The 16,673-nt window shown below is 36.7% G+C and overlaps 1 protein-coding gene across 1 annotated transcript in view; it reads right to left on the reverse strand.

Moving 5' to 3' along the window:
* SPARCL1 (SPARC like 1) overlaps positions 1-16,673 on the reverse strand; it is a 57,004-nt gene that overhangs the window by 21,272 nt on the left and 19,059 nt on the right. Inside the window, exons 2-4 of the mRNA XM_049789759.1 lie at positions 11,573-11,636; positions 2,441-2,611; positions 1,039-2,034 (exon numbers count right to left, since the gene is read on the reverse strand). Coding sequence (XP_049645716.1) covers positions 1,039-2,034; positions 2,441-2,611; positions 11,573-11,626 — 1,221 coding nt within the window. The 5' untranslated portion in view covers positions 11,627-11,636. The remainder of the gene's footprint in view (positions 1-1,038; positions 2,035-2,440; positions 2,612-11,572; positions 11,637-16,673) is intronic.

Genomic DNA, 16,673 nt, shown 5'->3' on the forward strand with positions numbered 1-16,673 from the left:
TTTCAGATAATTAAATACCCAACGAGTGTGTCTCCTTCCTACTCCTACCCCTACATTTGCTGATCACTTTGGGATGAGTTTGTATCATAAAATGATAGGCAAACTCTTATTTTCTTAATATTTATAACTAACTCTATACATAGTGCTGGATCTAATAAATCAGAGGACTTGACTATCACTGTACCCCTCTTAAGGCATCAGAATTGTCTTTGTCTCCTGTTCCTTATACCTGTCAGTTTTAAACCCTTAAATCTGTCAGTGTTTACCATTCATTATTAGTTTATAGTTAGTACCAGGAAATCTCAACTGCAGTGTCTGCTTCACTGGAAATGCTAGGGATCTACTGCTCCTCTAATTTAAATATTCTAGATCTTCCATTGTCCAAATCAGAGGAAGATTTTTTTTTTAGAGAAAGATGTTTTACATTTAATGACACACATTTATTTGTTTCTTTTTTTTCTCTGTCACTTTCTCTCTTCTCTTTGTTTCCCAAATTTATTCTACTGTATGCACTAATATCCAGGGCTGTTTTCTAGAAAAACCCAGACAAAACTAACATTTTCAGCCTAATGATAGAGATGGAGGTAACATAAATAATTGTATTATATTTTAGTAGAATATTCATAGAGATATTCAAAAGCCACAGTGCAGTGAAAAGTCATGATATTAAAAATTCTTTTTCAATTTGTTATAATTCAGGTATCATTGACAGATAGACATATAAAGGTATATGTGATTTTCACGTATACAACATAATGATATCAATTCTTGTATATATTGCAAAATATTTACCACATAAATTTCAGATAATATCCAACATTATATAGTATATGTGCTGCCGAAGTGAGCACATTATCCAACACTATATAAAGAACATTTCCCCCACCCCTGTGAGGAGGACTTTTAGGAACTATTCTTTCAAATACGTAACACAAAGTTGTTAACTTCAATCATATGCTATATATTACAGCCATCGTGGCTGCTTTTTTGATAAAGCTAACTACATAATTGGACAAGTATTAGTATAAATCATCTTACCTCTTGGTGTTCTCTAGGCTCACTGGCGTCAGCATTCTCCTCATGTGCTCTGTCTATCTGTTCTTCATTTTTGAGGTGGTAGTCAATGGACTTAGAGCTTTCACTCTGCAGGGAGGCCTGGCTTGGGGTGGAATCATCATCATTGGCACTATGCCTGTGTTCATCATCATCATCATCATCATCATTATCATCATCATCACCATCCTCATCATTTTCAGCCTCATGGTTTCTGGTTCTTGTGTCAACCTCTTTGGTAGGCTTGACGAACAAAGATTCAGAAACAGTCTTTTTCTCCATCTCTTGCTGGTTACTCATAACCTCAGGGCTAGACTTTTCCTCATGGTCCAGCCATTCCGAATCTGGCTGGTGCTTTTGAATTTTTGATGAAGTTTCTTCTTCCATTTCTGTATCAGACTGATCTTCTTCAGGTCCTACGTTATCTTGCTCATCTTCATTCTTTTGCATCTTGCTCACTTGAGTTGGTTGCTCAGACTCTTCCAAAATAGCAGATTGAGTACTGTCTTCATCCTGGTGAATACTAGAAAGCTTCCTGGGAAACTCACTTTTCTTTTCTTGGTCATCATGATTTACATCAACCTCAACTGAGTCTTTTTCTTCTTTCTTTTCTTCACTAGAACTCCTTGGACCCTGTTCTTGATTTCCTGGCTCACTTAAGTCTTGGCTCTGTTTGCTGTTCTTGTTCACATGAGTATGTAGGTCACTTACTGGTTGGTCTTGATCTTTCTCTGCATTTGTCATGCTCTCATGTTGGACAGAATCGACTGCAGAAGTAAAATCAGGAGCAAGAACATCAGTGTTCTCTGGGAGTTCTTTCTTTTGAAGCTCACTCACATCTTTGAGGTCCAGAGTACCTTCAGTTGGTGCATCTTCCAAATTCTCACTCAAGTCACTGTCACTTTCCTTGAGATCCTCTGATATCAATCCATGGCTGTTGCTTGAGTCCTGATCTTCTGCGTTGTCACTCTCTTCCTTTGACTTTAATATTAAAATGTTTTCACCAATAAAAGAAAAATGTTAGTTTTGTAATAAGTGACTCAGTATTATTTATACCATATTTATAACTCATCATATTCATTTAATTTAATATTCATTTTTTCTCCATATATCATGATATCTGATTTGTACTGTTCTCATAGCTACAAATTTAATTAGAATTTGATTTGGTGAAACAGTGAAACAATTATACAGCTCCTTGGTCATAGAAATAAAACTCACTAATTATCACAATTCTATAATAGCAGACAGTTGTGTGATTATCATATTAAAACGTTTTTTGAAGACTAAAGTTGAAATTAGCATTATGTCATTTATTTGATCATGCTTTGATATTAAGACCTTCGAAAACTAAGAAATAATATTAGTATAACCATGCTAGTTTTACCTTAGAATGGTCTTCTAGGGATACAGAGGTTTCCTTTTCATTTTCTTCATATTCACCATTTAAAATGGCAGTCTCAGTGCTAGTAGGTATTCCCAAATTTTTATCTTGTGGGGCAGAACTCAAGGAGTCAGCAGTAGGCTTGAAATTATTAGATAGGAATCTTGCATTTGTCTAAAAAACAAAAACAAAGCAAAACTGGTTCATATTATTCATGTCTAGGCATTAATATTTAATATTTCTGGTATTTTCTTATTGAATCATTTTATGATGGTAATATACTTGATTAACATGGAAAGATTTGATGAAAAGTATTGTCTAGAAATTTTTATTATGATCACTTATTATGCACATACTTATTCATAACCCATAACCGTATTTTCTAACGTAAGATCATTATTACCTTTTATGGATATAATACACTTTAAACTTTTATAGGCCTATTCAGATTTTATATTAACTTTTTCCTACTTAGAGAGCTAGTACAGCAGGTAAGGAGCTTCCCTTGCTTCCCTGACCTGTGTTTGATCCCTAGCATTCCATATGGTCCCCTGAACCCACCATGAGTGATTCCTGAGTGCAGAACTAGTGTGATCCCACAATAACAAAAATTTTTTCTTAATTCTCTTCTCACTTTTACAAAATTGTATATTTGTAGGATTTCTCTATTTCATGCAACATTTTAAGTATATTATCATAGGATTATTTATACTATGTAGAGATATAATTTTGAAAACATGCTTTACTATCAAACTTATCATCGGTTTACAATTTTGTGGAATTTCAGAAGCTTAGCTTTATTCATCTGTATGTGTCAAAGTCTTACCATCTCCATAAGAAATAAAAAGATCTTCCTCACACATAGGATAAAAAGAAATGTAGTAAGAGAACAACAAATGACTAAAGTAATCAGCACTGGAGATTTTGTTTATAGAACTGAGCTTATGAAGGAGTGGATGGATGGGACAATGACAGAGGGACAGTGGGACACTGATGGACGGAAGCAGACTCTGATGATGGTGTGCTTGGAGTGATGTTTGTATGAAAAGTATAATGAACAGTATTGTAAATACTAATACTTTATTAAAATGGTTAAATAAAAGTTATTTTCTAGATTCTTAAATGCTGAAGTATAATCTACAATAATGTTGAAGTTATAATCTCTGTTTTCTAAAGATACTATAAAGTACTCAGAATATAATCACAGGGGGTACATCTGGTGATAGGAATTACTCCTGGCTCTGTTTTCAGGGATCATATCTAGTAGGGTTGGGAGATCATATACAGTGCCAAAAAATTGTCAAGTTATACCTTATTTACCTAAAATAAAGATTATCCCTGGTTCCTTTGTATGCTTGTTTACAACTTGGATTTACCCCAAACAGAGATTGTACTTGTAAAACTGGATGAGACCTACTCTGGATAGCCTGAGTGATCTGTCTTTTTATTTTTTATTAAAAATAACATCCACTTTTGTGATCTGGGGTTCCTGCCCCTTGCAGAAAATAATAGAACATAATTTATATCCCCCTCTCAACATTTTAAGTACAAAGAAGGGGCAGTTGTTAGGTTACACCTTATTTTACCTAAAACAAAGATCATAAAAAAGGTCCTGTAAACATGGTGATTAAATAAAAAATTAAAAATCCCTACTAAACCATTATAACCCTAACACTTAAATCTAAATCTAACCCTAAAATCTTAATCCAAACACTAACTATACCCTAAAGCCTATTGTAACACCTCAACCATAACCTTAGCACTCACATTAACTGTCACTCTAACTCTAAACTTAACCTTATAGACCCTTTCTTGATTCTTACCATTTTCCACTTAGTGGTATAATTAGACATGGAAAACGTTTCTGAAGGGGGCATTTTAAATAGGTAAAAAGGGATTGCAACTAACAAAGGAGACCGGGGGGGTTGATTAACAGAATTGCCATATCTATGATCCATTTTTCCCATGTCCTTATCCCAAACAGGAAAATGATCAGAAAACATAGTAACCATCTTCTTCAGAATTTTATAAACTTTATGAATTCTTGCTTTATATAATGACTTCATTTCTAATTCTAAAACTCTAAAAATCTCTGTGGAATTTCTTTTTGAGGGACAGTTTGGGCCACACCTGGTGATGCTCAGGGATTAGTCCTGGTTATGCGCTCAGAAATTGCTCCTGGCTTGGGGGACCATATGGGATGCCCTGGGATCGAATCGCGGTCTGTCCTAGGCTAGCACAGGCAAGGCAGACACCTTACCGCTTGCACCACCGCTCTGGCCCCTCTTTGGAATTTCTTTCTTTTTTCTTTTTTTAGTTTTCTTTTAATTAACATCTTTATTTATACAATTTATACAATTGTTGTTGTAGCTGAATTTCAGTCGTATAAAGAACACCCCCCCTTCACCAGTGCGTCATTCCCATCACCAAAGCCCCAAATATCCCACCTCCCTACCCCCCACCCTGCCTGAAATTTGAAACAGGCTTTCAAATTCCCTCATTCATTCAATTGTTATGATAGTTTTCAGTGTAGTTATTTCTCTAACTGCACTCACCACTCTTTGTGGTGAGCTTCATATTGTGAGCTGGGACCTTCCAGCCCTCACCTCTATTGTCTCTGAGAATTATTACAAAAGATGTCTTTTATTTTTCTTAAAACCCATAGATGAGTGATACTTTTCTGTGTCTATCTCTCTCCTTCTACTTATTTCACTCAGCATAATAGAGTCCATGTACTTTCATGTATAAAAAATTTTCATGACTTCATCTCTCATGATGGCTGCCTAATATTCCATTGTGTATATGTACCACCGTTTCTTTAGCCATTTATCTGTTAAAGGGCATCTTGGTTGTTTCTGGTTATTGTAAATAGCACTGCAATGAATATTGCAGGAAGAAATTTTTGAATTGTATTTTTGTGTTCCTAGGTTATATCCTTAGGAGTGGCAAAGCTAGATCATATGGGAGCTCAATTTCTAGTTTTTTGAGCAATTTCCATATTGTTTTCCATAAAGGCAGGACTAGACGGCATTCCTACCAGCAGTGAATGAGAGTTCCTTTCTCTCCACATCCCCTCCAGCACTGATTGTTCTTGTTCTTTGTGATATTTGCTATTCTCTGTGGTGTGAGATGTTACCTCATCATTGTTTTAATTTGTACCTCCCTGATGATTAGTGACGTGGAGCATTTTTTCACGTGTCTTTTGGCCATTTGTATTTCTTCTTTGAGAAATTGTCTTTTCATTTCTTCTCCTTATTTTTTGATGGGATTAGATGTTTTTTCTTGTGAAGGTTTGTCAGTTCCTTGTATATTTTGGATATTATATCCTCATCTAATGGGTATTGGATGAATGATTTCTTCCATTCAGTGGGTGGTTCTTGTATCCTAGGCACTATTTCCTTTGAGGTGCAGATGCTTCTCAGCTTAATATATTCCCATCTGTTTAATTCTGATTCTATATTTAGAAAACCCTAAAGACTCTACCAAAAAGCTTCTAGAAACAATAGACTCATATAGCAATGTGGTAGGCTACAAAATTAACACACAAAAATCAATGGCCTTTTTATACCCCAATAATGATAGAGAAGAAATAGACATTAAGAAAACAACTCCATTTGCATTAGTGTTACACAAGCTCAAATGTCTTTTTTTTTTTTTTTTTTTGGTTTTTGGGCCACACCCGGTGACGCTCAGGGGTTACTCCTGGCTATGCGCTCAGAAGTCGCTCCTGGCTTGGGGGACCATATGGGACACCGGGGGATCGAACCGCGGTCCGTCCTAGGCTAGCGCAGGCAAGGCAGGCACCTTACCTCTAGCGCCACCGCCCGGCCCCTCAAATGTCTTTGAGTCAACTTGACTAAACACATGAAGGACCTATACAAAGAAAACTATAAAATCCTGCTTCAAGAAATAAGAGAGAATACGAGGAAATGGATTGGCAGGATTAACATCATTAAAATGGCAATACTCCCAAAAGCATTGTACAATTTTTTTTGTTTTGTTTTTGGGTCACACCTGGCAGCACTCAGGGGTTACTCCTGGCTCTACACTCAGAAATTGCTCCTGGCAGGCTCAGGGATGCTGCGATTTGAACAAACCTTCTTTCTGCATGCAAGGCAAATGCTTTACCTCCATGCTATGCGATCCCTCTAAAGATACCCATGACATTCTTTAAAGAAGTGGATCAAACACTTCTGAAATTCATTTGGAGCAATAAACACCCTTGAATAGCTAAAGCAATTCTTGGGAAAAGGAATATGGGAGGCATTACTTTCCCCAATTTTAAACTGTATTACAGAGCAATAGTTATCAAAATAGCATAGTATTGGAATAAAGACAGATCCTCAGATTTGTGGAATAGGCTTAAGTATTCAGAGAATGTTCCCCAAACATACAATCACTTAATTTTTGATAAAGGGGCAAGAAATCCTAAACGGAGCAAGGAAAGCCTCTGCAACAAGTGGTGTTGGCACAACTGATTAGCCACTTGCAAAAAAGTGAACTCAGACCCCCAGCTAACACCATTTATGAAGATGAAATTCAAATGGATTAGAGACCTCAACATCAGACCTGAAACCATAAGGTATATAGAACAACACATAGGTAAAACACACAATGACATTGAGACTAAAGGCATCTTCAAGGAGGAAATAGCACTCTCCAAATAAGTGGAAGCAGAGTTAAACCGATGGGAATATATTAAGCCCTCTGTGGAATTTCTTAACCACAAAGAACCCAGTTATTTTGTGAGAATTCAGGCAGGAGGGAAAATAATAAAAAATTTCAAAATGATAGATTTTATAAAAATATGTTTAGTTTTCTTTTCTTTTCTTTTTCTTTTATTTTTTTTTATTTAAACACCTTGATTACATACATGATTGTGTTTGGGTTTCAGTCATGTAAAGAACATCACCCATCACCAGTGCAACATTCCCATCACCAATGTCCCAAGTCTCCCTCCTCCCCCCCTGACCCCCACCTGTACTCTAAACAGGCTCTCCATTTCCCTCATACATTCTCATTATTAGGACAGTTCAAAATGTAGTTATTTCTCTAACTAAACTCATCACTCTTTGTGGTGAGCTTCCTGAGGTGAGCTGGAACTTCCAGCTCTTTTCTCTTTTGTGTCTGAAAATTATTATTGCAAGAATGTCTTTCATTTTTCTTAAAACCCATAGATGAGTGAGACCATTCTGCATTTTCTCTCTCTCTCTCTCTCTCTCTCTCTCTCTCTCTCTCTCTCTCTCTGACTTATTTCACTCAGCATAATAGATTCCGTGTACATCCATGTATAGGAAAATTTCATGACTTCATCTCTCCTGACAACTGCATAATATTCCATCGTGTATATGTAGCACAGTTTCTTTAGCCATTCCGTCTAGTTCTACCTTTATGGAAAGCAATATGGAGATTCCTCCAAAAACTGGAAATCGAGCTCCCATACGATCCAGCTATACCACTCCTAGTTTTCTTTTCTTTTAAATGGTTTTTGGACTGCAGTCAGAGGTACACAGGGGTTCCTGGCTCTGCAGTTAGGAATTATTGCATGCTTGCCCGACCATATGGGATGCCTGGTATTGAACCCGAATTAGTCACATGTAAGGCAAATGCTCTATCCTTTGTACTATTTCTGTAGCCCCAGGTTTTTTTTTTAAAATTTTTATTGAGACCAGTGTGAATTATAAATCTTTCACAGTTATATTTAAGGTATATAGTGACAGTGAATTGGGGCCATTCAAACAACCAGTGTTGTCCTCCCTCCACCATAGTTCCAAGCATGCATTTCATACTTCCATTCTTAGCCCCCTGGACTGCTAGTATAACAGGTCCCTTTTGTGTATAGCTTGTTATAGTTTGCGTTCTTGATTCTATTGTCATTGACTTTGGTTTGGATATATAGCTTTGACCATTTTTTTATTTCCACACAATGCTCCTAGGATCACTTGGCCCCTGGGTCTCATTCACTTTATTTTTTCTCAATTCATAGGAAGACATAGAACTATGAGGAAGAACAAGATGATTCAAGTTCTATGGTTCTGTTAAAAAAAAAAAGCTGGTGGGAGCCCCTGTCTAGAAGCTATAAATATAAATAAAATTCAAAGAAGGAAAAAAAGAAAAAGAAAGAAATGGGGGTCAGTAGCCCCAGTTTTCTCATATTTTGCTGGGTCTCTAATTTGGCTGGTTTTCTAATATTTGACTGGTTTTCTAATATTTGACTGGTGAAATTTTTTCCTCAAAATGAAACAGCAATTTGTGCAAGTGTTGGTCAAAGTCACTTTTGAAGCTTGTTTACATAGTAGCAAAAACTGCTGGACCAAAATGCATTTCAGAAGAAAACAATACTTTTGTGGAGTTCCTTTCCATGCAGAGTACATCTCTCAATTATATAATTATATAATTGCAGTGGACTTGGTATATTGTCCTTGGAAAGCCACACTACTTAAACAGGATTTTTGGTTGTGTTTATAAATTCCGTTTTCTAAGAACTGCTTGGTCTGGGAATTGTATCTGTGTGGTATCTGAATTTGTCAATTAGAATTGACTAATTTGTCAATTAGAAATTAGCTATTCCGGGCCCGGAGAGATAGCACAGCGGTGTTTGCCTTGCAAGCAGCCGATCCAGGACCAAAGGTGGTTGGTTGGTTCGAATCCCGGTGTCCCATATGGTCCCCCGTGCCTGCCAGGAGCTATTTCTGAGCAGACAGTCAGGAGTAAACCCTGAGCACCGCCGGGTGTGGCCCAAAAACCAAAAAAAAAAAATTAGCTATACAAAAACAAGGACAGAATCTTAGGAGTGATCTACAGACAGTGGTGGGTGGTTATGAGCTCTTTGGTGGTGGTGAAGGTTCAATAATGTTTTACATTAATACCATAAATGTTAACAATATTGTACCATGTCACCTAACTTACAACACAAATTTAAAAAAGATACTGAGAGGAAGGGAGAGAAGGAAAAAGAGATAAAAATTGCTCTGTGGATTTAAAGCTGAGATTTTACCCCAATAAAAATTGAATTGAGGGACCTGGAGTGATAGTACAGCAGGCAGGAACCTTGCTTGATACATGGCCAACCTTGATTTAATTCCTGGCACCTGTATTGTCCCCCAAGTTCTCCCAGGAGTTATTCCTGAGCACAGAACCAGGAGTGAACCCTGATTGCCAGTGGGTTGAGTTTGGCCCCCAAACAAAAACATATAAAACCCAAAAAGTAAGTTAGAAGAAAAATATAAGAAGGAATAAAATTTGCTGGCAGTTTTATCTTAAACTTCTAGCTTCCTACTCTATTAGCTCTATTTTTTTTTTAGTGAGAAAAGAATAAAATAGCCAAGAATTTAAACAAATAAGCACCCAATAACAAATAATTGGGGATGTGTAGAGAAATAGTATAGTGGATAAGGCACTTACCTGCCTTACATATGGCTGATCAGGGTTCTTGTCTTGGCTTTTATATTGATATGTTCATATATAGATATGGTCCCTAGAACACTACCAGCAGTGATTCCTGAGTATAGAGCTAGGAGTAAGCCCTGAATAGTGCCAGGTATGGCCCATCCTCAGTAAACAAACAATTCTTGAATCCCCCAGATTTTTCAATGGAGAACTTGAGGTATGCCTACACAATGGAATGCTACTTAGCTATTTATAAAAAGGACAGAATCTTACCTTTTGCAGCAACATAAAGACTTAGGTCATTATTCTTATAGAGTGGAAAAAAGCACATATAAAAAGATAGCCTCCTTATGGTTTCACTAATTTGTGGTACATAAAGAAATAGAAATTATGGGATGCACAACAACAATGTATTTTGGCTATAAGACCAAATAAATGGTATCAGAAGGGAAGGTAGAGGCATGGGTTCTTAGAATAAGAGTCAATTGTGTGATGAAGAACAGAATTGGAATTTTATTTTGATTATTGACTTAATTTTATTGAAACAGGAGGTGGTTGGGGCACACTGTGCTTTGCTTAGGGATATTCCTGCCTCTATGCTCAAGTATTGACATATGCAGCATGAGGCAGGGTTGGCTACAACCAAGGCAAGTGCCTTAAATCTTGTGATATCTCTCCAGCTTTCAAAATTGACTTTTAAGATGAACTTAATATATTATATACAGGCACTGATTATAATGATGTATACCTAAAGTCTATATAAAAATTTAATGAAATGTCACTTCGATAAAATTAAAAATTAGGGCTTGAGAAATGGGACAGTGGGTAATGTGCTTGTTTTGCATACAGTTGACTTAGATTCATTCTTTGCACCCCTATGGTCTCCTGAGCCTTTCCAAGGCAGATCTCTGAACAGAAAGCCAGGAGTAAGTCCAGAATCACTTTTCAGTATGGTCCCAAACTAAAATCAAAGTAAATAAAATTTAAAAAATATAAAGAGATTTGATTCTCCATGTAATGAAGAAGAAAAAGGAGAAAAAAAAACCTAATCTTTTTATTTGATAAAGGATGTATATAAATCATTTGGGAAACATCCAAAGGATTCTTTGCACTACAGTTCCAAACTTTGTTAAACTCTCAGGTTATTTGGAAGCTGCTGACATTATCTTATATGACATAATTTGTGATGATTTATTGCTGTATGAAGTGAAGCAGTGGTCAGTACATTAGATATTAAAGAAAAAGATGCCTTAGTCCTGTCTGTTTTCAGTAGAGTTGTTGAAACATCTCACTGCAGACTGGTTGGGAGACAATCTCCATCCTTCACAGATTGGCCCCTGTGTTATTACAGACTAAGAATTTCTCAGTCAGCCTGTTTGATCTTGAAGAAAATGCTACTGGACAATATGAAGTTTGCTATTTCTCATACCATTGTCCTAGCTTTATTATGCTAATGTGATAAGCATCCACAGGAAAGTTTATTTCATCCACTCTCTTCGGTACTTAGAATATTTTCTGGCGGAACACTTTTCTGTTCAACACTTAAAGCTCTTTATTACATCTTGTAGAACACGGTAGCTCTGAAATACACTTTTTTCAAAAAGTAAGATATCTCAAATTTTCTATTCATCTACTTCCTCCCTGCTTAAGCTAAACAAACAAAAACAAAACATAAAACACATGAGAACCATTGTAAAAGAGGAGAGCATGTAGGAGAGCTGTAGTCACCAAAGAAAAAACGCCTACCGGGATTGCAGCCACACTTCCCAACATGTAGAGGAAAAACAACACCGTCTTCATGCTTTCTAGCCTGTGAACCAAGAAGATAATTAGCATATTACAAAAACAATCTTCTTAGCAAATATTGAGCCTGATACTGTCCTATGTATTTTGGGGAACACTTGTGAACTCACGTGTCTGTTAGGAGGGACCAAGAACAGCTTTTACTCAGCTGGAAGAATGACAACTGGAGACCTGGCTCACTTTTATCAGACAGAGCCTACCTTTGCTTATAACTGTGTTTCTTTTTCTGAGGTTCTGCAAGTATCATAGATATTAAGATTTGTGAGTGTTCACAGTGAAGGGAAAAAATCACTAAATGAATGACTATATTATATAGGATTTGAATAAAAATAATCAAACTCTACCTTTTTTGACAGTACAAGAAATACAAAGAGATTTTTTTTTTAATTTTTATTGTGACCAAAGTGCATTACAAATCTTTCACTGCATCATTTATGGTACATAGTGACAGTGAATGAGGGGCATTCCCACCACCAGTGCTGTTCTCCCTCCGCCCCTGTTCCCAGTATGCATATCTCCCTCCTCTACCCTCCTCAGTATGCTAGTGCAACTGGTCTCCACTTTACAGCTTGTTGTAGATTGAGCATCCATTCCACCGTCATTGGAGATAAAAAGGATAAGAAAAAGGGGAGAAAAAAATTTGGTGACAACTACCAAAAAAAAAAAAAAGAAAGAAAAGAAAGAAAGAAAGAAAGAAAGAAAGAAAGAAGAGAGAGAAAGAAAAATGGAAGAAAAAAGAAAAGAAATGGACCCGGCAAATAAAAATAAAAATAAATATCTAAATAATAACCACAAGTGTGAAAAAGAAAGAGAAAAGTGGAAGAAAAAAAAAGAGAAGGAAAATAAAGTCAAAAACTAACAAATCAAAACTAAACAAGAAAAAGTATGGGTGCTGGAGTGGTAGGGTTTGGCGTTCCTCCCACTTTTTTTTTTTTCTCGCATAGGCACAGTAAGCATTAGGGAAGAAAGGGAATTCCCGTGGCCTAAGAGATTCAGGGTTTCTCCATCCTTGAAGCATACCATCATGGGATCAACCCCTGGCTCCATATATACTCATTACCCCATCCCAAAGGCTTTTTTGTGATGCCAGGAAAGTTTCCTCTCCGTTGTGTGTGAGAAAATCAAGCCACTGTAGCTAGCGATCTTGGTATTTGCGCAGGTTATAGGTCAGGGTAAAAAACAACAACAACAACAACAACAACAAGATGTCTTATTGCAGAGGTCCAACTTGGACAACAGAGACTGAGCAGAACCTTTGGATCCATAATATCCTAGGGTTCGGCTTAGGGACTGAACGAAAACAGGGAGCAAGTGTTACAGAAGACTGAACACCACAACAACGATGGATAGGAACCTCTAGAGACTCTGTCCTAGACCCTGACCTATAACCAAAGGAGATTTTTAAAGAACGAAATATTTCCCAGAAGAGCAGGGCTCCCTGGAATTTAGAGATCTGACATCAGCAATCTAGAGTGAATTGGTGAAGTAGATTAAGGGCGGTTCTTCAGATCTGTTTGTTAAGTACTACGTATTTTTAAATTAGCATTTAAAGGTCTCAAAATTCAAATTTAAAATGTGAAGTTTTCACATAAAATTTTTGATTTGAGGGGTCAGCTGTAAGTAGCTCAGTAGCAGAGTACTTGTCTTGCCTTTTTACATATGTGAAGCCTGGGGTTCCAGCCCTCTTGCCTCCCACCCAAACATACATATAATTTTTATTTGCAGTTTCTCTTGAAGCATGTTGCCCAAGTGATTCATCACTTACTCTTTCTAAATTCTCCCACTTTTTTGTTTGTTGAAGTCTTTCTAATAGGGTGACAGTAGCAAAACAACAACTAGCCCATAAGCAAATCCCAGAATCCTATTTCCCTCTGGAAATCCCTGAGAAAACTGGCAGAACTGTCCTTGCTGTGTTTTTTTGCTCCACTTGATTTCCCTCAGGAATCTCTGCCACTCTTAGAAATCTCATGTACTCTTGAGTTTGAGTTCTTAGTTCCTGGACCTCTGTGTTTTTTCTGTTTTAGGTTTCTTCTTTACTTTCATGAAGTTTATGAAAGCTTCCAGAAGCTTCATGAAAATAGTATAAAGGAAACAGAATATTTGAGGCTTTACATATCAGAAGAACTCCTGTGGAATTTGAATGTGAGAGAATGGTAATGAATGGAAAATAGAATTCTCATAACAACATAAGGTGTTATGTATATGGACACTGATTTGTAACTCTATAATGTCAAATACCAATTTTTAAAATAAAGGCTTTTTTTGGAATAAAAATAGCTGTTGGTATTTTCTCATCTTGTTAGGAATAATAAGAAAATCCTTTTTTTTTTTTTAAAATTTTAAACAATCTAACTTTTTAAACTTGGAATAGGGCCATTGGAAGGCAGAGAATGAAGCTACAGCTAGAAGGTGATATGGGATTGAATGTTAAAATAATAATGTTTAACTTTGTATAACCTTTACTGATCCCATCCACCCAATATATTCTTTTTCTTTCGGCAGAGCCATGGATTGAACATAGGTCTTCATATTCAAGGCATGCTCTGTATCACTGAATCAATAATACCTTACCACCTCAAATCTCAAGTTAATAAAAATAACATGTATTTGGTTTATTTATATAATTGCTACAAAAATGAGTACACCTATTTAAGTGAAAATTCAGAGAACTCAGTGGATTGTGTATTTATAGATAATCTTCTTCCCACATATATAATGAAACTTCCTGTTACTCCAGGAAGTTATCTCTTTATCTTAAATAGCAAAAGATGCGCACTAAATGCCTTCTGCTAGTAACATGAAAGGGAACCAAGAAACATAAAAAGTATTGTGTGTTTTAATTGCATCTTTTAAAAATGTGGGGTTGTATAGCAATAAGCATAGAAATTAAATTTAAGAAAATATTTCCCCTTAATCTAGTCATAAAACCTTAAACATTTTCTATACTTTAAAACATCTAATTGCATCAAGAAAAGTTAAGTCCAGTAGCCTGAGCTTAGATCATGCATGAAATCTTTTATTCATTTGTCAAGTGCTCAATAGACATTGCCTTAACATAGGGCCTTAAAGTTCCTTTTTAAATAGTTTCAAAGAAGAAAAGCAAGTTGCCCAATGATTTAGTGTAATATAAATATGTACAGAATGCAATGGAAATAGAGATTGGAGACATTTAGAATTGGAAGTCAATACAGCTAAAGTTTATTAAGTCCTAAGTGCTTAAACTATAGACACTACTGTTGACACTTTGTGCATATTAACTCTTTAAACCTTGTCAACCATCCTTTAAAATAAGGACTTTGTTGCTTTTATTTAATAAAGAGAGTAACTTTATTTAACATATTAAACACAGCTAAGTGGCACATCTGGTATTTGAGAGACATATAGTTAGTTTTTGTTCGGTGTTCTTATGCAGACTGCTCCTGTTAGAAAAAACTCTAGGACAGGGGTGTCAAACTCGAGGCCCTCCGTACAACATTTTGTGGCCCGTGGCCGGCCTTCAAATATTGCAGTATTTGCGATTATTCGCTTACTGAATAATCGCAATAAAAATCGCATTAGTAAGAAAAAAATCGCATGAAACATTCGCATGCCCCGAGCAGTTCCGTTCGGGGTATGCAAATGTTTAATGCGATTTTTTGCGATTTTTTTCTTACTAATGCAATTTTTTATTGCAAATATTCGGTAAGCGAAATCCCTTATGCGGCCCTGCCTCACCCCGACTTTGCCTCCTGTGGCCCCCAGGTATATTGAGTTTGAGACCCCAGCATCCCCTATGGTCCCCCAAGCCTGCCAGGAGCAATTTCTGAGCTCAGAGCCAGGAGTAACCCCTGAGTGCTGCTGGGTGTGGCCAACCCCCCAAGTGAGATGACATATCTTGATATGTCATATCTTGATAAATATTTGCTAGTCTAATACTAAAGCCCAGGTGATTTATTTGAAGAGACGGAGAAACACACATCTGAACACATAACTTGCTTGCTTGTCTCTGTTTATCTTTGCCTTGTTTTGAATTTTGCCCAGTTTGAGGTTTTTGGGGGAGTGGGGGGGGGGGACGTACCCAGCAGCGCTCAGGGGTTACTCCTGACTCTGTGCTCAGAAATTACTCATAACAGGCTCAGGGGAGCATATGGGATGTTGGGGATTAAACTTGGGTCAGCTATGAGCAAGGCAAACATCCTACCCACTGTACTATCATGATGGCCTCGCCAGAACATTTTTATACTTAAATTATTTTTTTGTTTTGTTTTTTTGTTTTTGTTTTTTGTTTGTTTGTTTGTTTTTTGGGTCACACCCGGCAATGCTCAGGGGTTACTCCTGGCTCTACGCTCAGAGAGAGCCCCTGGCAGGCATTCTGGGGGACCATATGGGATGCCAGGATTCGAACCACCGTCTTTCTGCATGGAAGGCAAATGCCTTACCTCCATGCTATCTCACCAGTCCCTTAGTTAAATTATTTAAAAGATTCACTTACCCTATATTTCATGTTTTAATTCTAGCTTTCTACATGAATCAAATTATGCTAGAAGTATTTCTGAATTATTGTCTTTCTAGCCTCAGGCAAGATGTATTTTTTTAGAAATGAAATCTAAATGAAATACTAGAATGCTGAAAACCTTGGCATATCTGTGGGGAAGACATATTAAGAGATATATAAACAGAGGGTTATTTGACCTAACATAAGCAGTTTTTCACACTTATTGCAAGTCAATCCTAACCATTATTCTTGACTATTGTACATCAAGATTAAACTATTTTTTCAGGGCCCTCATGTTTGTTTCCATCCTAAGATATTTACAATCAGAATATGGCTCATCCTAGAATGATTTAAGTTGGAATCCCTTCCAACTTTATAATTATTTATTATTTATTTCGATTTTGGGGCTACATTCAGAGGTGCTCAGAGCTTATTCCTGGCTCTGCACTCACAAATAACTCCTGGAATGGGTTTGGGAGACATCTGTTTTTTGGTGGATGAATCCAGGTCAAGTGACTTATCTATAAGGCAAGTGACTTATCTGCTGTACTATCTCTTCAGCTCCTCAAA

The sequence above is a fragment of the Suncus etruscus genome, chromosome 16 (genome assembly GCF_024139225.1).
Source record: "Suncus etruscus isolate mSunEtr1 chromosome 16, mSunEtr1.pri.cur, whole genome shotgun sequence".
In the NCBI taxonomy this organism is placed as follows: domain Eukaryota; kingdom Metazoa; phylum Chordata; class Mammalia; order Eulipotyphla; family Soricidae; genus Suncus; species Suncus etruscus.